Below are 25,894 nucleotides of genomic sequence, written 5' to 3' on the forward strand. Positions count from 1 at the left end.
AGGAAGGAAGGAAGGAAGGAAGGAAGGAAGGAAGGAAGGAAGGAAGGGAAGGAAGAAATAAAGAGAGAGAGAAAGAAAGAGGGAAGGAGGAAGGAAGGAAGGAAAGAAGGAAGGAAGGAAGGAGAGGGAAAGAGGAGGAGTCAGGAAGGGAAAGAGAAAGAAGAAAGAAAAAAGAAAGAAAGAAAGAAAGAGAGGAAAGGAAGAATTATAGAAAGGAGAAAGGAAGGGAGGGAGGGAAGAAGGGCAGAAAAGAGGGAAGAAGGAAGGAAGGAAGATACTGACTTGTGTTTCCGATTTTGTTTTGGGCTTTCTAGCTCAGAAACTAACTGCTAACTCAGATATTTTGCACTGAGGTATTATTTACACAGCAGTAATCTGGAGTATATCTCATTACTGAAAAATTTTGTAAAACATTGGCTTTGCACCTCTGATGTGAATCTCTAATAGTCTTAAAGAATCACAAGTATCCAGAATTTCCATAATCAATGTAGTCTAGATTATGATACTTCCTAGTAGAGAACAGTTCCAGAATAACCCGACCCAGACAAGGAGTAGTGCAAAGATAGATATCCAGCTGGGGAAGCATCTCCAGTGGGAAGCCTCAAAGGATCTTTGGCTCTTAACCATGACTCTGATAAAGGCAAAGATGTCACTCTTATCAAGTGGACAGATTACATGAAGATGAGAGGAGTAGCTATTAAATAACAGAATCTGGATCAAAAAGATCTCAGCAGTTGTTTTTACATGTAATTGAGAAAAAAGAAAATATTTAAAAAAGAAAAAAAAAGATCTCAGCAGACTTAGAATGACAGTCCTAATCTAATAAAATGTCCCCCCCCCATTTTTTTGAATGTGTCTACAATTTCATTGGTGTAGAGAATCTCCAATGATTAAACTCCCCCTCCCATGCTTTTCAGCACTTGCTTTAAAATCTAGAGAGTTGCCTTTGAGAACTGAAGCGACATGAACAGGATCATGCAACTAGTATGCACCCCAAGAGGGTCAAGAATCCAAGTTTTCCTGACTACAAAACCCGATCTCTTTCCACTGTGGTTTTTTGTCTACATGACAAACAATGTCATTTAACAGTGATAAATGGAAGTTCTGCCCTTGTCAGACCACATCTGAAGTACTCTGTTCAGTGCCAGGGGCCACACTGTAGTCAAGTCAAATGAGATCAATAGGCATTCATTAAGTGCCTACTATGTGCCAGGCCCTGTGCTAAGTGTTGAGAGGATATTGACAGGCTAGAACCCATCAAATGGAAGGGACAAGCAGAGTGAAAGAATTCAAGGAACTGAGTGTGTTTAGCCTGTAGATGAGAAGTCTTGAGGAGGGACATACTCCCTTCAAATATTTGAAGAGTCCTCATATAGAAACAGAGTCGGACTTGTTTGGCCCAGTACAGGAGCAATAGCAGAAGTAGGAGAGATGAGTGGAAGTTGCTGAAAGGCAGGTTTCTAATTGGGAAGCTCCTTAAGGGCAGGGGCCTCGACAGATTTTAATCTTGGTGTTTCCAGCATCTAGCACTATGTTTTCCAAAGAGTAGCTGCTATTATGTGTTTGTTGAATTTACATAAGAAGTAGCTTCCTCATTGTCAGAGCTATCCAAAATGAAATGGCATAAGAGGAAGCATGTTCTCTGGGACCAGAGACTTCAAGCACGGGCTGCTGTGTGGTAGAGATGAAGTTGAGATGATTGCTATTCAGACATGGGTTGGCCAAAGGAACACCAGGAATAAGCACACGGAACCTTTAATGTTATAAATTGGCAAATAGAGAGCTTAAGAGGATTACCCAAGGTCACACATCTAGTAAGCTGAGGAGGTGAGATCTGAAACCAGATCTTCCCGACACTCATTCCAACACTTAATCCGTGACACCACAAATGCCTCTATCTTAGTTTCTTTAAACTTGTATTATTTTCTTTGGAAATCAGTTGTTTCTCCTTCAAGCATTAAAGCAGTCGAGTATATGTGTCACATGTGGGTGTCACACACATGCATGTACACACTCATGCATCAGAAGGAAAAGATCAAACCTTTCCTGTCCTGGTAGGGAGGCAATGATCAAAAATGTATTACTATCCTATTCAGTCAGTAAGTCTGCACAGTCTCAAATCAGGAAACTTCTTTTTACACTCACCGTGATGCTATCTTCATTATCTTTGTTGGAAACATCTGTTGAAGTGATGGGATTACTTTTATTTGTAGTTTCTCCAATATCATTAGGTGTGGTCTCATAATCTTAAAATAGATAGAAAAGGAGAGTGAGAGGGAGGGAGAAGCAACAATGATTATGTCTTTACCAATAACTACAAAGCTTCAAGCCTTCAGTAAAACAAAAAGCACAGCTAAAATGCATGACAGTGTTCTGAGAATTTTTTTGTGGCAGAGGCATTGTTAAGCTTACTAAATAAATCCAGTGTAATGTTGGGCTCACACAAAGCCAAAAATTTTATTCATCCCAGGCTTTTTTTTATCAGTTTTTTTATGGGTCAAGTTCAAGTTTTTTTTTTTCCTTGTGCATAATAAGATAACCTTGGCTATTAACTCATCACCCAAAATAAAATCTGAAAAGGAGACTTTAATGAACAATAGAACCATTGAACTTTTGTGCTTTCATAGATCTTAAGGATTGTCCAATCTAGTCGCCTCATTTTATAGATGAGGAAACTGAGGCTCAGGGAGTGATTTGACTAATGTCCCCCAAGAAGTAATTGGAAGCTTGAACTATAAAACCCATCTCCTGACTAAGCCTTAGGAGGAGCAGGCTTGGGGAGGTGGAGGGGTGGGGGGAGTGAGGAGGTAAGAATTGGTGGGGCAGAAAAACTCCAAGTGAAATCATTGAGGTTTGTTATTATCCTAAAGATAGATTCTTACTTTTCCAAGATCTAAATTGTCAGTTTTGGGGTTTCTGAAGTACCTGAGGGAAGGAAAATTGTTCCAATATAGTAATACATTTTGAGAAAATATTTGTCCTATACTTTAAATGCACCTTCAACTTAAATGCTAAGTCTATTAATTCATTTTCAAGACAAGGTATCATCTTGTCCTTGATCTACTAGCAGCTTCTTCCTTCTTCAGTAACATATATAACAAGGAAAATATCTAATAACTCTGTCATGGTTTAAAAAAAAGGGAAGGAGGGAGTTTTGAGATTTGTTTTGTTTTGTTTTAGCCAATATCCTTTAATCAACACATAGGTGAAGTGTCTTTCATCAAGACGGAACAAACTACAAAGGAAACTGGTCTGGCAAAATTCTAAAACATTCCTAGATTTTATTGTCTGAATTGTCCCCATAAGATCCAGAGTAATGGAATATAATTTGGTCTTAGCACAGTTTTCTCTGGAATTTAAATATAATCCATAAGGGAAAACACTGATTTCTAGAGTTATATAGAATATTCCAGAATTAGCATATGCTGAGTCCTTTGAGATCTTATTCAAGCCCCTGCCCACCTCTTCATTTTACAGATGAGGAAATTGAGACCTTGAAGGGTCAAATAGTTTGCCTGAAATCACCTAGATGGTGTCACAGGCAGGACAAGAACCCAGTGTTCCATCCAGGGCTTTTCCCACTGCACTGTCCTGTCTCTTTGGCTTAGTCCAGTCAGTTTCATATTTAATTATTCAAAGAATTAATCTCATTCAGGCCATCTTTATGGTCTTAAGACCCAATAATTTTCTTCATCAAATTTGAGTCAATATTGTACTCTGTCCCACTATTTCCAACAGCTCACTGGATCCAGAGCATGGGAGGCTAAAGCATGCCAAGAGTGAACCAATAGCTTCCAGAACATGGAATTCTGACCCAAAGAGCAACTGAAAAAATGCAGTCTGGGGCCAAGATGATGATTTTTTTAAAAAGAATGGTTTTAAGCTCCTGGAAAAGAGACCAGCAACATGATTCAGAAATATAAAAGAAAGATGTAGGTCATAATTTGCACATTTTTCCTAATCTTCCACCTCCCTTAATTTTTTTCCCCGGAGATTCCAACTATAAGTTATTCCAGGACCTTAAAAACTATATATGCATATACACACAGAGATATATGTATATATAAATATGTAAATTTACATGTGTATGTGCAAATATGTACACCAATTCACATCACAAAGCAACAAAATCATCCAAAACACCCCTCTAATAAGTCTGATCCGTCTTTTAAAGGGGAAGGAGGGAGGGAAAAATGACTGCCTGAATAAATCCAAACTGGTGAAGGCAACATGATTCCCAAGTGAAAAAAGTTTCAGTTGGGTAACACACACATTAATGGCACAAAATAGCAATGTTTTAAGCACAAATCATGAACCAGCTCCCCCCAGCAACCCTCCCATTCAGCTAGATCCCATCCCAGAATACAGGGGTGGTTTGGAAACCTATTAAAGAGGAGCTTTCACACTCAGGAAAAATACAACCCTTTCCTTCAACTGAACTATCAAAATGCAGTCACATTCTTCCCTATTTTTTTTTTGTGAGGCAGTTGGGGTTAAGTGACTTGCCCAGGGTCACACAGCTAGTAAATGTCAAGTGTCCAAGGCTGGATTTGAACTCAGGTCCTCCTGACTCCAAGGCCAGAGCTCTATCTACCATACCACCTAGCTGCCCCTGTTCTTCACTATTTTGTCCTAAACTTATTTTCTGCCGTGGACTTTTTTGTCTTTTTTAAGAAAATAATAATATAAAAATGGAAGCTGGAATTTGCTGGGACTCAGTTAATGTTCTGTGGTGGTACCAAATGCCAAAAGAGATTTATACTGAAAAGAAGTTTAAAGGTCATTTAGCCCAATCCCTTCATTTTACTGATTCTTTGTACTTACATTCCCAGTGGCTAGCACAGTGACTGACACGTAGGGGACATTTAATAAATATTTGTTCATTGACTGATGAATAAGGAAACTGAGAACCCAAGAAGGATAATGACTTGCTCAAGATTGCACAATTGTAGTTAGGAGTCAGAATGAAGAGCTAGAACCCAGGACTTCTAACTCTGCATTAAGTGTTCTTTCTACTATACAACACTAATTTACAATTTCTAAGTAGGAGGGGAAAAGTATCATTTGCGTGTTTTTAAACTTAAAATAAAAGAGCATAAAAATGGGTCATCAATATTAAATACTCTTAAAACATTACTTTAAAATTATATTGCAATTAGGATGTATGTTTAACTGAGTGTAATAGTTCATCTTTTAATTTGACAGATTTTATTTTCATCATACATGTTCTGCAAAAAAAAAAAAAATTTCAGAAAAGAAAATACCATAGCCACCATAAAGGTCAATATCGTAATTTGGATCTGTACCTAAACAGCAAAACAAAACAAAAAGAAAAGAAAAGTTTGTAAATATACATTTTGGAGTTATAAGGTTGCTATTCTTTACTGGCCCTCTAACATTCAAAACAGGCTAATTAGGCTTCTATGTCTATATTCAATGATACTGTTTTGTAAGAGATGCCGACATTAGCCGTCTTTGCTTCACATTAAAGTTTTGCTCAAAAGAACAAAGGTATCATTCATTACTAGAGGGAACTGGAAATATAATGGCAAATTAAAGCATAAACAATAAATAATTGTTCTTTCTATACCTTATAATTGTAATTTTATTTGTTATTTTAGCCCTCCTGTTCCAAATACAAACAGCAATTGTCTTGTTACCTTTACTTATCCCTGTGGAGGGCATTTGTTGTTGTTCTTATTAACCAAATTTTATTCATTTGCATACATAGGTACATGATTAATACATATTAATGCAGCCTTGAACACTGTAACCATAATAAAGGTACACATTTGCTCTATGCTTCAGTTTCATTGCGGTTCCCCAAACTGTATGCATTCTATTTGTAAAACTCTGAAACTAAATGAATTAAAACCCAAGAAATTAATACAGATTTACTAATATTATTTATGTAGAAAAAGTGATTGCAAATAAGTATTTTCTGGGAAGGAATTCCTCTATTAAAGTGATGTTCTGATGCTCTAACTTGGTAAGGAGGAGACCCTGGCTGTTCCAAGTTTATGCCAAGAGGGCATATTCTCTGATGGTCCTACCAAGCTTGGATTACAGGCTCTGTGATGGATGTTGTGCCCATTGTCTGAGAGCTAGACAACTTAAGCAAGACTGGTGATGCCTGGGAAAAGAATATTTTCAGGCATAACAACTCTCGTATACTGCAAACTAAAGTGTGGAAGGGTTGCAAGCTGTATCATGGATGGAGGATCCACACCTCTGAAATCATAAAACCTTAAAGAACTAAAGTAAAAGAAAAGGAGTTTAAAAATACTAACACAATGGTAAGAGATCATCAGCTTGATTTGTAGTTTTAAGATTTGTTTGCTTTTGTTTCTCCTTTGAAGATATCACAGCGATTGGAGAATTACATTTTAAGCTGTTATCATGGGAAATGATTTTTTTTTTACAAAATAACAACAGGTGATTGAAGCATTTGTGATTTATTCTCCAGCCAAAACTACACGGAAACCTTTGTAGAAATGTTTAACATGTTTTTGAAGCAAACTAAAAAAGGCAAAGCTTGTAAATCAATTCTTATAAATCTTAAATTCTCAGAAATCAATTGTACTCTCTCTTCCAATATGATAAATAGATACTATAACTATTTTTAATCAAAGTATAACCAAAGTTTCGGTCCTATGTATTTATTATGTAGGAGGGGGAAATTTTTTAGAACACGAACCAAATGGAGGAGTTAAAAACCTTAGAATGTTTACCCAATCTTTCAACAACATATTAAGTTCTGTTTAGGGAACTACTTGAGGAAATAATTGTGTACTTAAATTCTTAATAAATTTCATTGCCTCATACATTCAATTAATCAATCAATCAATCAGTTGATAATTATAGAGTCTCTACTATCTACCAAGTACTATGCTAAATGCTGGTGGTACGAATATAAAAGTGAGACAGTTCTGACCTTCAAGAAGTTTACATATCAGGGAATGGTGGCCAAAAAAGGGTAGTCTTGATTTATGCATTCACCGATTCAGGAAGCAAAATTTAAATGAACTTTGGTGCCACATATGATTAAGGAAAATTCCATTATAAATGGAGCTAGAAAGGGAAGTGGTATTTTTGCAGTCTTACAAAGAATATCTGGGCTTTAGTTCACAGGTGTTGCTACTGAGATTCAGTCAGCATTGGATGGTCATAGGAAACATTCCAAAATTCTCTCTCTCTCCCTACCTTAGCAGCATGAAGAAAGGAGGATATATGGAATGGACCCATGGCATGTTTCCCCTGGCCCCACCTCTATTTCTGCCAATTTCTGACATTGGCAGTGCTTACAAGACATCCCTTAGAAAAGTCCCCATCTTTCTGCCAATGGCCTAGCATCATAGCAACCGAATCAACTGGCTGAGAAAAAAAATTATCCAACCTTGATGTAATCAATCTTTAGTCAGAAACCAGTCAATTTCTACAGCATAAATGGTTTCTGACAAATCTTCCATTTTTAGATAATAATACTATGAAGATTCAGGAATAGCTTTATTTAAGTCATATTTTTAATCTAACTAAATGCCATGTAGGTTTATTTTAGTCCTGTCAAATTAAGAGAGCACCCAAAATAAACATATTTCCCAAATAGCACCCAGAGAAGAATCTCAGGGGTGGCAAATCTGCTCTAGCAAGGGTTATGTAAGGAAAATTAAGGGGATAAAGGGAATTTTGAGGTATAGACTTAAAAACAGAGAGATTAGCCTTTAGTTTTGCAATACAATTCACTGTTACTGCATTTTTGTTATCAACTTTTCTTTCAAAATGTGTCCTTTCCTAGTGCTATGAATCATCTCTAAATGCCAAGTTTTCCCTACCATAAACAGTCAAGATAACAAAGCCATATCTATACATTCTGAGAGGCACTCTATTTTCTAACTCAGTTTTTCTAGCTACATGAAAACTACCGTCACTTCACTTTCTTGGCAATGGCATCTAAATTTAGCATGAAATTATGAAACTAGAAGAAAGTGGCTAGAACACGGCACTTTCCCCCCTCCCTAGCACAGTCACTGTGCTGAGTTTGGCAAAGACAGACTCACCCCTTACAAAGGAAACACCTGTCACTGTTCTGAAGTCCTAGTCTAGGGCATCTGTCACACATTGGGGGAAGACCTTGGGAGAAGGAGTTTATGAGAACAATGTTGCTATGATTAGAGCAGGCCCTTAGTTTTATCAAACCCAGTAGTTTGCCTCCAGCAAGAGCTAAATCAATCAAAACCTTCAGTTATGCTTACTCTGCAAGGCTTACAATGTCATCAACATCATTCTCTTTGAGGCTCTCGTATAGATTAAAAAGTCTCTACTAGTATCTCACAGTAATTCTGTTTGTTTTAAAAATCCAGCTGCAGTGTCCATCCAGATGATGCCCTGGACAACTACTTGTATCGTTACCTTTTTACTTGATTCTAATTGACTGATCCTTAACTTAAGGTGCAATAAAATTAATAATTTACTATATTAGTCAATTTGACAACCAGGATAGCAACATATCAAAGGACTAGAAAAACTAATGATTTGCTAATTTTTTTCAGGAAACCCACAAGGATTTGTAGGACCCCCTTATATAGTCATGAAGAAGCATTGGGAATATCTTAATGAGTATGGGGATGAGGGGAGAGAATCCTATAAAGAGAGAGGAAATGGGAGAATTAGGACTGGGGAATAGACTTCGATTATTCTCAACTGAATAAAATATGCTGCTCTGAAAAAGTGGGTTGGCTACTCATACCAAGAATGAAGGTAGCACACAGTAGTTCTGATTAATCCAACTCGAAAGATTTATATAAGGGTAGGATGACAGACTTAGAGCTGGAAGGGACCTCAGAGTTTGACTAGACCAACTGGCACATTTTACAGGTGACAGAGCTGAGGCACAGAGATTGAGTGACTGCACTAAGGTCCTACTGCTGATAAGTAGCAGCTTTGAACCGTGCTCCTGTGGAAGGAAATATGGAAATTTGGTAGGTCCACTTCCCCACTGAAGGGACATTGAAAATCATCCAAAAATTCAAGAAAGAGGTAATATACAGGTTATAAGTGTAGAAGTTACCCTATTGTTAAGCAATTATTCTTATTGCCAAAGTGTGATTATATAACATAACATAAACTATAAATATTTTATTTGCATATACAAATAATACAAATAGGTAATATTAATATAATATAAAAAGTACTTTTTCTGATGGCCAATTTTCTATTTTCTTTTTTTTTTTTTTTGGTTAGGCAATGGGGATTAAGTGATTTGCCCAGGGTCACACAGCTAGTAATTGTTATGTGTCTGAGACTGGATTTGAACTTAGGTCCTCCTGACTCCAGGGCCAGTGCTCTATCCACTGCACCACCTAGCTGCCCCCCCCCAATTTTCTATTTTCTGAAAAGAACAATTCAGTTCAGACTGTTACGTGACTGGCTCCATAGCTTATTCTTGATTTTCCAGTGGAAGAACTAATATTTAGCACTGGTGGAGGAGGGAGGCAGGATTCAGGCTCATGTAGCCATCCTGAGAACCTCCACATGAAAAAAGAAATAAGTTCCACTGGCACCCTTAATTATATTGTTTCCCATCTCCACTGGACCACTTGGACATTTAGGCTACTGACACGCTTATGACACATATAAGTTGTCTGACCCTAGCCAATCACTTAATATCTCCGTGCTTTAAGCATTTCCCTAATACTATAAGTTGTAGAGAAGATGCCAACTTGCATTGGCAGAGAATCTTTTTCAATAGGAGTTTCTGACATCCATGAAAACATAGGTCCAAATCTAATCCCTATCCCTAAAACTGAGGCACCCACAGCTCAACCCTAAATTCAGCTTGATTTAATTTAACAGAACATTAATTAAGCACCACTATGTGTAAGGGATGCGACAAACCTAGGGTACAGCCGTCATCATCTTAATTCCAAACTAAATAACTGATACGGAAATTTTAAGAAATTCACAGAACTATTTACTTTAACTCGTTTTATTATCCTAGCCAAGGTCGTTCCATTTCTTCTGTATCTTATGAATAAAGCTTATGCCTGGAAAACTCCTGGATTTAAAAGAAAAACATACTTTTAGGATGAAAAAATAATATTTTTGGAAGAGAGATGGCATTACAGAGGGATGTATTTTCCATTCTATTGCCGAGGTATAAATAACAGCCCAAACGAAAAAGCCAAACAATATATAACTAAAAGAGGCATCTGTTTTCTTATTTATGCTCTTATTCTACTGCAAAAAAATCTCTTTCATTTCAATTCAGGTTTTGTTTAGTAGAATTTAAAAAAAAAACTTTTCAAAAACCCATATGATTAAAACAACAGAACGATAAATCAACAATGAACTGTTCTTTTCAACTATCCCTTCATTGCTCTAGGAAAAATGTTCCTGAAGTTTTCTATCTCTGTAACATTGAAGAGTTGAACTATATGACCTCTAAGATCTCTTCTCATCTTTAAATTCATGATTCTATAATCTAGTTTTTTGTCTTTGCTCCTTCTCCTCTTCCTCCTTTCCCTCCTCCTCCTCCTCCTCCTCCTCTGTCTTTGTCTCTGTCTGTCTCTGTCTGTCTCTGTCTGTCTCTCTGTCTCTCTGTCTCTCTCTGTCTGTCTCTGTCTCTGTCTCTGTCTCTCTCTCTCTCTCCCTCTCCTCTCTGTACCTCTTTCTCTGTCTCTGTATGTCTCTCTGTCCCTGTCTCATATTAGAAATGTGATTTCACTGACACTGGGCATTGTCTCTGCCAACCTAAATCAGCACCTGCTCCACAAATGAATCTTAGAAAGTTGCCTAGAACAATGAGATGCTAAGAACCTTGCCCAGTTTTCAAAAGCCACTATTCCTCCTAGGTAGAACTTCCTGGCTTGGAGGCTGCCCCTCATTTTCACTATGCTGCCTCCTCCCTTCCTCAGTAGAAGCTTCTCTTAGTAGAAGATTAAACATCAGAGCTGGAGGTTCAGGCCACCTGGGTTTCATGCACACTTACTACCACTTGCTTGCTTTGTAGCACTGGGAGAGTCAATTAACTTTCTACATCAAATGACTCTTCCAAAAGACAGATAAAATAATAGCATTCTCTTCGCCAACTTCACAGGAGCTTTCTGAAGCATAATTAATTAACATTAGTGCTCCTGGGACACAAAAAGCTATTTAAGTATAAATCTTAATTATCATAATTATTATAAATTTAAGTCCTAACCATACTCTTTAGGACATACTCAGGTATTTAAAGCAGAGATGTAGACTGAACTGGCTGTTTCTCCTGTGACACACATCTTGCTCTAGTGTCATGAAACAACAACTGGCAAAAAGCCTGAAAGAGACATTAGGTGAGCTTTACATTTTCACAATCCTCATATTTGGGAAAACTTTATTTGAGAGAACTGAAAAGGACTATCCCTTTCAGATATCACGTACCATTTTCTTCTGTAAATCTTTAAGGCAATCATCATGCTAAATTGTGTATTATACTTGTCTGTTTATACCTGATGTGTTAACTATAAACTCTATGAAGACAAGGACTGTGTTTAATCTAACTTTGGTATTTCATAGGATCATAGATTTAGAGCTAGAAGGGCCCTTGGAAGCAAATGAATCCAGTCCCTCATTTTACAGATGAGGAATCTGGGCACAGAGAATTGAAGACTTGTACAGGGTCATAGCACTAATAAGTGTCTGGGATGGGTTCAATGCTCTTTCCACTACTACCTCTTATACTCAGAATAGCCTTCAGCACCTAGAACAATGATTTGATCATGTCTGAACCAGACTTGTCATTTCTTCTGTCTAGAAAACTGCTAATAAGGGAGCTTCCTCTAGCAAAGCAGTCTGAATGAGTTGCTCAGGACACAGGACACAGGTTACCTCGGGTTGCTAGAGCCATTAGATATCAAAGTCCTCTGACTTGAGTCAAGATCTCCTGACCCTAAGGCCGGTTCTTTATACAAGATGCCATACGGTCTTGACAATAACAAGCCCATCATAAATTATAACTAAACTGAATGGAAATAGTGAATCTCTGTGGACAGGAATAACAATAATAACTGTATAGTGCTTTGAGGTTTGCAAAGAACTTTACATGTATTATCGAATCAATTAGTTTCTTTTAAAATGTTTGTTGAATGAATAAACTTAGCTTTTTAGGACTATATGCACTTATTTTACTCTTCAGGGTCAAATATAAATGACACAGTTAGCACTGATCCTTCCAAAGGGCTACATTATTACCTCAATAAAATATCTTCTAACGTAATCCAATTCAAGAAGCTTTCATTAAGTAGCTGCTATGTGTTGGGCACCATACTAAACTCTAGGGATACAAAGACAAACTGAAAGCCAGTCTCTGCCCTCAAGATGTCTGTACCCCACATTTTGAGAGTAGAGAAAGGGAAGTATAGAGGAGAATGTTTCCTGGCATTTGTAGGGTTTTTTTCCTGATCCACAAACAGTTTGCAAAAAGAAACTACTGTTAGGGAACAAATAGACAGCTAAAGTCATACTACCTCCCATCTATTTTAATATGTTCTTACAGTACTACTCAAAGGATCGTTGTTGTTTTTGTTGAGTCATTTCAGGCATGTTGGACTCTTTGTGACCCTATTTGGGGTTTTCTTGGCAAAGATACTGGAGAAGTTTGCCATTTCTTTCTCCAGCTCATTTTACAGATGAGAAAACTGAGGCAAATGGGGTTAAGTAACTTGCCCAGGGTTACATAGCTAGTAAGTAAATGTCTGAAGCCGGATTTGAACTCAGGTCTTCCTGACTCCAGGCCTTGCACTCTATCTGCTGCACCACCTATCCCCCCAAAATATCATCGGGTCATAGATTTGGAGCTGGAAGGGACCTCAGAGATATTTTACTTCAACCCCTTCATTTTACAGATGAGGAAGCTGAGTGTCAGCGATATTAAGTGACTTGTCCAAGGTTACAAAGGTAGCAAGTTTCAAAAGTGGGATTTGGACCTGTGTCCTTTGATTCTACCCTAATAAATGTGACAGATATTTATCCTAATTTATTCAAGGCTAGAAAATGTAATGCCTCAAATAAGGATACATTAGTATGGACACCCTATTTAGATTGGTTTAAGTCCTGAAGTCTTTCAGTTTACCTGTAAATCATCCTCCTGTTCATTTTTATGGAAACTTTTAACCTTCAAGAAATGGCACAGACAGCACCATTTGACCAGAGGAGCCTGTCATATATCCCTTGACAATCTCCCAGAGTTTAAATCGGATGCTCATCATATCCATTAATTTTTCCTTCAAAGAGATATGAACAATCTCACTGACTAACTATATTCTCCAGTCAATAGTCATGCAGAGTTTCATGTTCACCAAAGTGCTTTTAACATATGTAGGATTAAATTCCAACTGCAGCTACACCTTGGATCAATTTCACCTCAGACAAGTTTAAAAAAAAAAAAAAATTTGCCTGTAAGCTAAATAAGATACATCACAACCTTAGAAGAGACCTTGAATAACCCAAGTTCTTTTGTACCTTCAGCTGCATTTTCTACCTGTCATCTAATACTTAGAGTTCACAAACTGAAGAATTCAACTTAAGGAATTCAACACATTCACTCTTGCTTCCACCTGCCTAAAGCACCTTTACCCTGTGCATGTACACAAATTCTCTCCCTCTCTCTCTCTCTCTCTCTCTCTCTCTCTCTCTCTCTCTCTCTCTCCCCCCTCTCCCTTCCTCCCCCCTCCCCTCCACCTCCTTTCTCCCTTCCTCTTCCCCTTTACTCCCTTTCTCTGTCTCCCCCCATCTCTTCCCTTTCCCCTCTTCCTTTCACCTTCTGTTCCATTTTCATCTCCCACTCCTCTTCCCTCTCCCCCTCCCCTTAATATCCTCAGTTATATTTAAAACTCAATGAACAGCTCCAGGGCAAATGATGTCGTCTTGATCAGCATCTAACAAGTTCTGGCAATGAATCAAGTCAAAGACAGAAAGATAATCAACAGAAACAGAAGGTTTGTGAAGTCAATGAACTTGGTCTGCAACATACTGAGATCATTTCCAACATGGCATTTTCTCAGTAATATAAAAATTTTTTGCTAATAGTCATATTCTCAAATGCCCAGGATGAGTTTCGCTGGCTTGTGGGTGTAGAGTAATTACAAGCCAAGAGCTTTGCTCTTTTAACTCTAGCTATTGAACTTCTTGGGGTAAGAAAGTGCTGGTCACCAGAACCCAGAAATGCGAAATTAGCTTCAGTCTTTCTATGTAGCCCAAAGTATGACTCTGTGTTAGCTGCTTAGGTAGAAGTGGAACCCTCAGGGGACCCACCCCAGCTCCTTCATCCTCTATGGATATGCAACTTATTTTCCTTCCTAGTCAGTGGCTATAAGGCAAAGTCAGACTTGAACATTCTCATCCTCGCAGTGAGATAAGGCCCAGGCAACGATCAGTTAAGCAATGCTGGGCAAATCATCAAATGGCTATTATGGAGGGAGGGCAGAGCTATGCTAGAAAGGTTGTATATAATTTAGAACCTCTATTTTGAGCAGGATATGCTGACAAGGCCCCTCACCCACCCAAAAAATCCATACCGCAACCAGAAAATGCTTCCACTTTTTTTTCCAATATCTTTGTGACCATCAGATCTGGGAGGTGCTGTTAATTCCAGGAATAACTTTTCCAAATATGGGAACCTAACAGCCATTGGTTACGTAAGCTTCACTTACCTGCTACAGGATGCTGCCTATTGGCTATGTATAGTAAAAGGGCCTGAAAAGGTAAACACACTGAATCTTTGCAAGGATCAGGGAGGAAGAGACCACTATCAGTGCTAATCAACTTCTTTCCCTTTCAGTTTAGCTACTCACTTCTTCTGATCTCTAGTCTAGTGGACCCACAAGTGGACCCACTAGAAGCCAGGCTGAGAAATTCTCCAGCAGATATGTTTGCCTTCTATGATGAGTTTGGGGTTTCTTTGTTTTTTGATATTTATTTAATAGCATAAGATTAAAAAAAAAGAAAGAAACTTTGCCTCTCATTAATGGCAAAAGAAGATCTAAAAAATAAAGATGCTTTTTTGTTCCATGAAACCTCCACAATATGAGAGACCACTCAGGGAATAATCTTAGACTGAGACTTATTTCAAGTCTTTGCAAAAGTTTTACATTTATTCTCATTTATTTCTGCAGCTTTTTTAGATTTATAATCATCCTGCTTCCTGCTCCTCTCCTTTCCTCATAAGATTGTGAGATTTTTGAAGGGTAGGTAATGTTTTCTACTCCCTTTGAATTAGAACTCCTCACCACTTCAGGAAGTACAATGTTCTCTGTACACAGAAGGTGCTAATTAAATGGGACTGACCTAACTGACTATAAGTAGTGGAAAGATTTAGAAATGGAAGGTCATCTAGTTCAAATTTCTCATTTTACAAATGAGGAAACTGAGACCTAGAAAGACTAAACGACACACTCAAAGCCAGGGAGGCAGTAAGTAGCAGAGATGGGATTTAAACTTAAGTCCTTGACTCCAAGTTGCACCACACTGCCTTGTGAGAGTGCCAAGCAAACTTCATAAGATGGCACAACTGAAGGACTGAATAACAGCCTGAGAGGCATCAGAGCAAAGTGAATCAAGCAGACCAAGGCAATCATCAGGTAATGCTGAATAGGTAACTTACAAATCGTCAAATGGCTATCATAAGGAGAGAACAAATTTGGAGTCAGGAAGTCCTGAGTTCAAATCCTAACGGAGACACTTACTAGCCACATGATCCTGGGTGAGTCACTTAACTGCTCTTAGCCTCAGCTCCTCATCTGTAAAATGGTGGGGTTGGACTACATAGCTTCTAAGATCTTTTCCAAAAAAAAATCCCTTCCAGCTCTGAGTCATGTTCCTGCAAGAGGTAAACTGAGAAAGGAGATGATAAAGAATGCTACCCACCTCCAGACAGAGAGGCAATGAACTCAATATACAGAACAAGGCATATATTCTCGGACATGGACAATGTGGGAATTTGTTTTACTTAACTGTGCATATTTGCTACAAGGGTTTGAGTTTGGGGAGAGGGTAGAGAAGTAGGCAGGAAAGAAAATAAATACCTGTTAATTGAAAATTTTTAATTAAAAAAGAAAATGTTTATGAAATGCTACAAATTCTGGCAGACATGGTTGATATATTGGTTAGTTTAATGAACTGAGTTTTTTTCTTCTTTTTTTGAAAAATTCTTTGTTATCAGGAATTGAAAAATTCTGGGAGGGAAAGAGAAGCATGTATTGGGAAATACATGTGATGTAAAAACAAAAGCAATCAATAAAAATTAAAACAAAAAAAAGAAATTGGAAAGTAGGCATGCTTGGCAATGACAGTATCTGGAAGGCTCAGACTTGAAAAAAATTTTAACTACTTTTTTTTGTAGTATCAACTGTGCCCCAAGCAAGAGCATGTACATATATCTCATCTCTCAGGTTTGTCTTTTGTTTCTGAGAATGAAATCTAGGTTGATCTAAACTACTGATGTTATCTTCAGAAAACCAAGGACCTCCTCTTCTGTTCTTTAACAGGCTACTATAGCTCCTCCTAACCTATCAACAGCTGGAATGCTTTGAGGTCCTCAAAGAGGAGAGAAATACACGCCCCACCCCAGCTGCCATTAAACTGGAACCAGGTCTGCTTTAAGTAACTGCTTATTCCCACTACTGAAATGGAAGTGTTCACAACCCAGTATCATGATATCAATGAAGGATGTTATTACCAGCTTACAAATCCTGGAACTGGGGGGAAAAAATCAGGCCAGCCTAAAAAACAAAACAAAACAAAACAAAAAACACAAGAATTTGAAAACAGGACCCACAGCATTAATGATGAACTCATTCAGGCTACAGATTTTATTCATATCAGATACAACCTGGTCAAGACACTGATAAGTGTGGAAAATACTGAATGAAAGTTTCTTGACCAAGTAAACATTTGAAGAGGGTGGAGAAGACTGAATTTTTATTAATATATTCATTTGATTTATATTACAGTCCCAAGCCTAAAACATCAACCCCAACCAACCCACCCACCCTGCACTGCCAAGAAGGCTGAATAATAGTAACTTTCATTAATATAATATTCTAAGTTTGCAAAGTGTTTTCCTTGTGAGGTTGGTAGGGTAGGTATCATTATCCCCATTTTATAGATGAGAAAACTGAGGTAAAATGACTTGGTTAAATGACTGAGGTAAAATGGTCATTGGTTAAAATGACTTGTGCAAAATCACATAAGTAGGAAGTGGTAGATCCGGGATTCAAAACCAGATCCCCTGTGCTCTCTCCACGATACATCTTGAAAAAACATGAAACTTCTTCAACAATTGCTACTTGCTATGCACACTCTAGTGTCCCATTTTATTATTAGGATTAGAGCTAATGGGTAATTCTTGGCCTATTTCTCCAGCTTTCCACCCATTTCTATTTAGCCTCTCCCTACAGGTTTTTAGCTTCATTCTTCATTATGGCACAAACTCTAGGATGGGTGATGCATATGGACTTCAGACCACTCAAGTGAGAGATTTTAGCTTGTCTTTCAAAATCCCAGAATGCCAAGAGAGAGCCAACAGTTCTCTTCAGCTTTCATATGAGACAGAAGGTTGTGTTCTGTTGTTACAAACAGAACAGAAAGCCCACAAGAGCAGAGTTCAGTATCTAAACTTAGAATCTGCTATGTTCAATTCAAGAGCTAAGAAAAAAGCTTTTCCTTCCCATTACTGGTCGATAGCCCAGACCTGCAACAAAGACCAGACGAGGAAGAAAGTGGCTTGATCCCTGGGGTCCTGCTAATGCCACAGAATCTGAAGTTCCTTCAGTAGAGCTTCAAATGGCAGAATTAAGTCCTTCAGAATTAGGACTGTGGCTAAGGCATATGACATGGACTAAAACACTCAGGACTTTGCATTAAAAAGCTCCAAAATGGGAGTTTTTAACTTAGGGGCCATGAAATTGATTTTTGCATTTTCAATGTAATTGTTTTCCTTGGTAATCCTAAGTATTTTATTTCATGAATTTAAAAATATTATTCTGAGAAGTGGAGGTTTCACCAGACAACCAAAGGGGTACATGACCCCCAAAAAAGGGTAAGAACTCGTGCTCTAAAAAGGACCTACCTGAATGCCAAGCCCTTTGTCTTTATTGGCTGTGAGCCAAGAAATAAATTCTGCCTTTGTTTTATGAATGGCACCCTGTGGGCCAACAGGTCATTGGTTAGAATTTTCTCTCTAAAAATCTGAGACAGAGCATTAGCTATCTTTTCTGGTGATCTTATGCTGTAGGCTTATAAAAGACTACATAGAATTATATTTGCCCTAATATCATTCGATTATAAACTTCAGGAGGGCAGGGTCTCTGCCTTTCTTTGTAACCCCAGCACTTCTGGTACACAATAAACATTTGTTGGTGACTAATACAAGAAACCCACTTTCACTTGGTACCAGTTTTGGTTTTTTGGGTTTTGTTGTTATTTTTTTTCTTCATTTTGATCTCTGATGCATGAGCAGAGGTGAGCATCAGGAAAAATGAAGTTTCTAGTTGAATGTGGAGACCTCACCCCAGTGAATGTGAGAGCTGGTGTTTTAATTCCATCAACTAGGTATAGAAAGAAACATAAGCGTGGATGTGGACTTAGGTAAAATGTGTCCTCATTCAGTACTTTGGATTTAGAATGATCCTCCAGTTGACAAGAACTACTAAATTAAATGTAAGGACAAATGTTTGATTTTAATTTTAAAACATCAGGAAAATATTTCATAAGAGAAGAAAGGCAAGAAAAAGAAGGAAGGAAGGAAGAAGTAAGGAGGGAGGGAAGAGGCAGAAAAAAAGGAGGGAGGGAGGGAAGAAAGGAAGGAAAGGAGGGAGAAGAAAAGAAAGGAAAAAAGGTAATGGAATGAATGGAGAGAAGAGAAATAATTTGGGGAAATATCACTTGTGTTTGTGGACCTTATATAAACTTGCAGAGAGATTTTATCAATCAGTTAATGGCATCTGCACACAAGCAGCTTACAACATAACAAGCCATTCAAAGGGGATTGGGTTCAGTCCCTAATTCACCTCTAGGTTGTGGCTGTAACACAGTACTAGTTTATGTATTTAAGCAAACAGCAATCTTTAGTTTCTGTTTTGCTGCAGCTATTATACTGAGCTCACAGATGGGTAAGGTCCTACCAAACTTCCACAGATTTTCTGTATTTCAAAGACTTGATGTAATAGGGGTGACAATGTTTACTGCCTTCAATGACTGCTCTCCCTCATAGATTCATTTTGCCCACAGTTCCAACAAGGGTGTAGCTGCTACTCACTGGATAATGCTCTGGAAAGCAAAACTCCTGGGCTACCTTATTAGAGACTGTCTAAGACAGCTGATATAGACCTGGAAGAGAGATAAGAGCCACACCATAGCAGCTACATGGAATAAATATGAGAAATAGCAAAGGTGCTGGGGTGGGAGGAGGGGGTGGAAAAGGACAGAGATAATTTTAGGGTTCCAGTGGTCTTTTAGATGCTGTGCCTAGAACCCAGAGCTTCCCATTCTGCATCTGTGCTAAAATGGAAATGATGAAACCAATCTGACACCTGGAAGTGAGTGACTAGATCTGGCCCTGTCCCACTATGGCAAGGAGACAGAAGGGTTAACTACAGATCAATTAGCACTCTAGGGAGACAACTGGGGATGGTAGCCATTTGGGAATGGATCTTCATAGTGTTTAAAACTTGATCTAATTTGCTATGGCCTTGCCACTTTTAAAAATTAAAAGTATTTCTTTAAGTCATGTGTCACATGCTGTGAATTTGAATATACAACTACCCAAATAGTACCATGACCTTGACTATAGCTGAAAGTTGGGCTATAACAACCTTAACTAAATAAATGCTAGCTATTATCATCGTCATCCTCATCCTCATCCTTATTTTCCTTCTCTTCCTCCTCCTCCTCAGTGGGTCCCGATGTAACAAGAACAAAAAGAACAGAAGGAATAAAAAAATAAAAAGAAAAGGATGAAGCTATCAAATGTTTGCGATTGAAATTATTTTTTAAAGAGAAGCCTGAGAAACTAACAGTCATTTTGCAGAAGAAAAAGCAATGTCTATTACTAGGTAGATTAGGATTGGATAGATTAACAATGAAATTGGGATGCAAATATGACAAATGCTGTAAAGAAACTTTAAAAAGTAATACTTGTGAAATTGTTATTTCATTGTACATTGGACTTTATAGCTTAATTATATTCTGAAGAGGATTGTATCATCTTTATCTCAATCATTGGCTCACTCCTTAGAAAATCATGCAAAAGAAAAACACCTCACTGGTGTTTTGGGATTTTTTTAATCCCAATACCATAACCTTCACATAAGTTTCACTCCCCAAATCTTCAAACAGGAAATGGCTATAAATAAAAACCCTGGGATTTGGTTATAAATGTGTTCCCCAAAACACAGAAAAAAAAAAACAGTCAGCAGGAGATTTACTATTGTAAAAGCAGCTATCCAGCCAAACTCACTTAAGAGAGAGATTTAATGGAAAAGACAACTGCCTGTAGTATCTGAGAAATAAATACAGATGTACCTTGCTTTGTGCAATAAATGTGTTCCTGAGAAGTTATGTTAAAAATAAATGAATGGATGGATGAATAAGGTTATGTGTAAAAAGAATTGCTGTAAATCAAGACATTTTAAATGACTCTGCTAAGGCATTCCTCTTACTTGTAATATATGTTATCAAATGAGATAGCATATGTAAAGAGCTTTGCAAACCTTACAAATGCTAGTTAGGAGGAGGAGCAGGAAAAGGAGGAGGAAAAGGATCATTCTCATCATCCCAAACCTTTAAATCCCCCAGACCTTCAGAATTCTGCTATGACCTTATTCTATCAATTATCCCTCCTCTCTTCAGACCTTTGATTTTACCCCTCCACTGGTTCTTTCTTCTCTATTCAAAAACATGCTGTAGCCTCTAAATGGGGGTGGGGTGGGGAATAAACCCTTCTTTCAAGATTTTCCTCAAGTCCTACTATCCACTCAAAGTACTATCCTCTCTCCTTCCCCTTACCACCCTTCTAGTTAGAGAAATCCCCATTTTACTCTTATAACCCCTTGTAACCTGGTTTTCACATCCTCCTCACTCTACTCAAGTCTCTCAAACTCACTAAATCCAACATGGTGCACTCTGTTCTCATCCTCCTTGACCTCTCTACACTATCTGAGAGGCTAAATAGTCCTGCCTTCATGAAAATCTCTTCTCCCACAACTCCCACTGTAAATATGCTTCTGCAGTTGCTGCAGCCCCACTGAAAACCCAGAAGAAAAGATTCTTGCCACCACAGTTCTTGACATTATCAAATAGCTCAACATTAGAAGAGATATGGTTTTCACTGGAAATGACATGAGATGATGCATTACTATGATACCTTTCTGTCTGACTTGAAGCTAAAACTTCCTATACATATCACCTCCCCCACTTAGAATGGGAACTCTTTAAGAACAGTCTCTGCTTTTCCATTTGAATCCCCAATGCTTAGCTTAGTGCTCTGTCATACATTCATTCCACGGCTGTGCATTTTCCTGTTCCTTCTCCTGTCTCTCTGACTGTTCTCTTCTCATTCTCCATCTCTAGTTTCCCTTCCTCTTCCCACCCCTTAAGTTTAAGGTTTTTTTTTCTTAGATTATTCTTTGGCTACATTCTTTCCCCTGAGATCATATCCACTCCTTTCGTTGCAATTGTAATAGCTAGGAGGACCTATCTCCAGCTCTCGCCTCTCTCCTGAGCTCCAGACCCACAATTCCAATTTCCAGCTAGATATTTCCATCTCAATGACATCTCAAATCCAACGTGTACAAAAGCAAATTCATCTTCCCTCAAAAAATGGTTCATCGTACTGACATTTCTAGAAGCAGTTAATGGCGCCAACACCAAAGCACTCAAGCTCAAAACCTCAGAAATTCCTTTAACTCCTCCCTCTTTCTGACTCTCAACATATCCATTATGTCACTAAGTCCTACTGATTCTGACTCAGCAGAATCTTTTGCATCTGTCTCCTCCTCCAGATTCTCAGTGTTGCAGCTTAGGTCAAGGTCCCATTATTTCACATATGAATGATATATTAATAATTCTTCATTCACCTTTCACTCTCTGAGCTCCAATCCACCCTATATGTTACTGCCAGATTGAACTCCCTAAAGTACAGTTCTGTTCATGTCACTTCTCCTTCTTGTAAACCTTCAATGGGAACCCACTGCTTATAGAATAAAGTTCTAGCTGTAAGTTTCATGAAGACAGGAATCATGTTTTCTCTAAACTTTGTATCTAACTTTGGAGTATAATGTTCTGCACATCAATAGCAACTTCATAAATATTTATTGAGCTGAACTGAACTGACATTCAAGACGCTTTATGATCTGGCTCCAAATTACCTTTTTCGTCTCGCATTCTACTATGTACCCATCCACACCCCCTATGCTCCAGTTAAATTAGACTACACTTACTTACCCTGAATATGGCCTCACACTTTTCATGCCTTGGTTGCATTCTTCTTCAAATGCCCTTCCTCCTATACCATCCTTACCTGTCCAAACCTGTTCATCCACTGAGTTCTAATTCAAATGCCCCCTCCTCCAAAAAAACCTTCCCTAATACCTCCAGCCATAAAGAACCTCTCTTTTCTCTGAACTATCATAGCATTCTGTATTTCTCTTACTTACGTCTCATGACATTTTCCTCTGTATTATAGTCATTTGTGTTCAGGTATTATTTGTCCTACTGGACTGTGAGCTTCATGAGGGTAATGATAACATCTTATTTGTCCTTGTATTCACCACAAAACCTAGAACAGTGTCCTGCACGTAGCAGGTGTTCATTAATGATTTGTTGAACAAATAAATTTGTGTAGAAAGGAAACTTACTATCTAAAGGAACGTATTATATTTTTCAGTGATGCAAAAAATGCTTTTGTACTAAGAATGATAACCCCCTGATTTATCTGTTTTATAAACTTATATTTTCATATTTGCATTTATTTATAGCAAACCACATTTCTACATATAGCATTATGTGCAACTCCTATCCCATTGGTCTCTGCCTCATATCATCCAAGTTTCCCATTCACTTCTGCCCTACTTTGCCTAAGTGGATACTTCTCAGATGGCTGTTAAAAGGTCCACTTGTTTGAACTTCTTTTTCCACATCCTTATGCTTCTGTATTTTTACAAATGCCTCAATACTTTACTCTGTAGACTTAAGTCTCTCTTTCTATGATAACACATGAAGTAAAAGGGAACAGAAACAACACATTACCCACTGCTGGACATAAGTTACACCCTGAAAATTTTCCAGGTGCTCCACGATATTGTCTATATCACTCCCTGAAAACCTACTCAATTTCATGTCCTACACCTGATGGTGTAATGACCTACACAGCAAATCCCCATCAAGCAGGGTAGCTAAGCCAGTTCCTTATTTGCTAATGAAACAGCTGCAGCCTGAGTATCTGTTCAACCATTTTTAATAATGAATTGCTCCCCCAGAGTACATAAGAGGCTAGATAATGCACCCTACCTATTTTTTAATTCACCCAAAGAAGGTTCATCTGATTAATGTATTTAATGAAGTTTCCCCTGAAGCTGCAAAAAAAACTCACAAATTACTTAATCCAATCCAACTATCCTTTCATTCTTGCAACAACAGAATGCACTCACTATTAGGAACCTGAATCTGTCCACAATCACAAAGGTGTCATACTCACCATCATCAATTCCAGGACGGCCCATGAAGTGAGCCTGGACCCACTTCTCATCTTTGCCATACTCATTCTTGGCCATTAAGGTGTAGACACCATTGTTCATATGAGTAGGATTATCCAGCTGAAGGCAGCCATGGTATTCGGTGTGATTGGTAACATGTATTTTAGTACAGATGTACTTAGACTCATTCAGAATGGCCCCTTGATAGAACCACTGCAGCGTTGGTTTGGGGTTTCCTTTCACAGTGAATGGAATGCACCAGTGGTGGTCTGAGGTTGGAGATTCGAGAAATGTGATAGTTGGTGCAACTAAATTGAAAGAGAGAGAGTTAATAGCACCAAAAGCTCTGGAAATATCCTCCCCCTTTTGTGCTCATGCTGGGGGAATTTTCTTATTAATTATTAGAATAGAGCGTGTAGTTTACTAGTAATTTTGGAAACCACCAAATTTTTATTGCATCACCATCAAATTTGGGTTAGGTTTCCTCAAAGAAGTCACAGAAAGAATCCTTTTTACTCCACTTGCAAACCCACACATTGTCTCCATCAATCTTCTCCTGCCCCTCCCCCCCCCATGGACTCATATTAAAAGAGAACTAAGCCTGGAAAGATTGCAAAGGGAATTTAGAACCTGGGAGAGGTTTGACGGACATTTCTTTTTATTTATGATTTACACTGCCCTCAATGTTACCTGGATTTAGTCAAGATAATGAGCATCAAAATACTGAAAGAAATCATTTCTTGAAAGTTCTGCCATGAACAGAAGTAGGAAGAAAAGCACTGAAAATTCTGCACAAAGTCTAAGAAGACTGTTACACATATACTCAAACACACACACACACACACACACACTCACACACTCCATAAGCATGGCATTATGGAATATACACAGTGGACTTCAAGGTCCTAGACATCAGGGACTATTTCTTCTGTCTTTGTATACTCAGAGCCAAGCTAAGTGCCTGGCACAAAGTAGGTGCTTAAGAAGTATTTATTGAATTGAACTGAACACTAGAAAGGGCAATGGCATTTATTCACTTCTTTAACAGATGTTTACTGAGCACCTACTATGCACAAGGCACTGTTCTAGGCACCATAGGAGATAAAATGATAAATGAAACATAGTTTTAGCTCTTATGAAGTTTTGAGAAGATAAGACTATATACATATGATTATATGGGGGGGAAGTGACTGCTAATGCTTACTCTGATTATGAGGTATAATACATTGATATTTCACACTAGCAAAAACTGTTGGTCATTTAAAGCTAGCATGTCATTTGCATAACTTGTGGATTTGTATTGGAATCCCAGAGGTAAAATGACAATAATCTTATTTTCTAAATGTCTATATTCATCTCTAGATCCTGGCAAAATGATTACAGGTTATTTCAAGTCTGATAATAAACTAGTCTAGGAAAAAAAATAAGACAAGCATTCTCAGATGACTCCTGAAAATCTAAGTTTCTTGCCCTTATTTAACAGTAAGGCCCCATAAAACCTCAAGTGACTCATGCAAGGTCATACAATTAGTGGCAGAGCCAAGGACTGGCACTCAGACCATCTGCCTTCTGGTCCAGTGGTCTTTTTACTCATCATTCTATCTCCTCTAACTATATCTGTATATACATATACTCAGATATGCATGTGTATATGCATATATTCATCTACACACATGTATATATTTATGCACATATATACATATACTTACACCTTACCCACATTAAATTTCAAAAAGAAGTCATAATCAGAAGTCCAAAGTTTGGCATAGAGACTAATAGACCTCTAAAGTGGAGGTGCTAAGGATGTGAAGTTATCATTTGAAATTAGTCCTCATGTTCTTCTTACTCTACCTAAATCCTAAGCCAGGAGTTCTTGACCTAAACCTGGAGTGCCTTGATCCATGGTTAGATTTCAGGGGGTCCATACACTTAGATGGGAAAACAATTACCTCTTTATTTCAATATAATTAGTTACCTTGATAATATTATGTGTTTTATTCATTTAAAAACATTATTCTGAGAAGGGGTCTATAGGCTTACCAGACTGCCAAAGGGTCTCAGGATACAAAAAATGGCTAAAAACTCCTGTCCTAATCCCTAGCAATAATGCGCATATGATGCTAACAGAATCTTAACTAAAACATGAGTTACTCACTGAACAACTCACC

At 38.0% G+C, this 25,894-nt stretch overlaps 1 protein-coding gene across 3 annotated transcripts in view; it reads right to left on the reverse strand.

The window, feature by feature from the left end:
- Positions 1–25,894, reverse strand: part of LOC114025659 (BDNF/NT-3 growth factors receptor-like) — a 412,069-nt gene that overhangs the window by 298,236 nt on the left and 87,939 nt on the right. For all 3 annotated transcript variants that reach the window (XM_027839136.1, XM_027839137.1, XM_027839138.1), the window contains exons 8-10: positions 23,729–24,034; positions 5,265–5,306; positions 2,146–2,246 (exon numbers count right to left, since the gene is read on the reverse strand). In XM_027839136.1, coding sequence (XP_027694937.1) covers positions 2,146–2,246; positions 5,265–5,306; positions 23,729–24,034 — 449 coding nt within the window. The remainder of the gene's footprint in view (positions 1–2,145; positions 2,247–5,264; positions 5,307–23,728; positions 24,035–25,894) is intronic.

Source organism: Vombatus ursinus, unplaced genomic scaffold, assembly GCF_900497805.2.
Source record: "Vombatus ursinus unplaced genomic scaffold, bare-nosed wombat genome assembly UNPS02014832.1, whole genome shotgun sequence".
In the NCBI taxonomy this organism is placed as follows: domain Eukaryota; kingdom Metazoa; phylum Chordata; class Mammalia; order Diprotodontia; family Vombatidae; genus Vombatus; species Vombatus ursinus.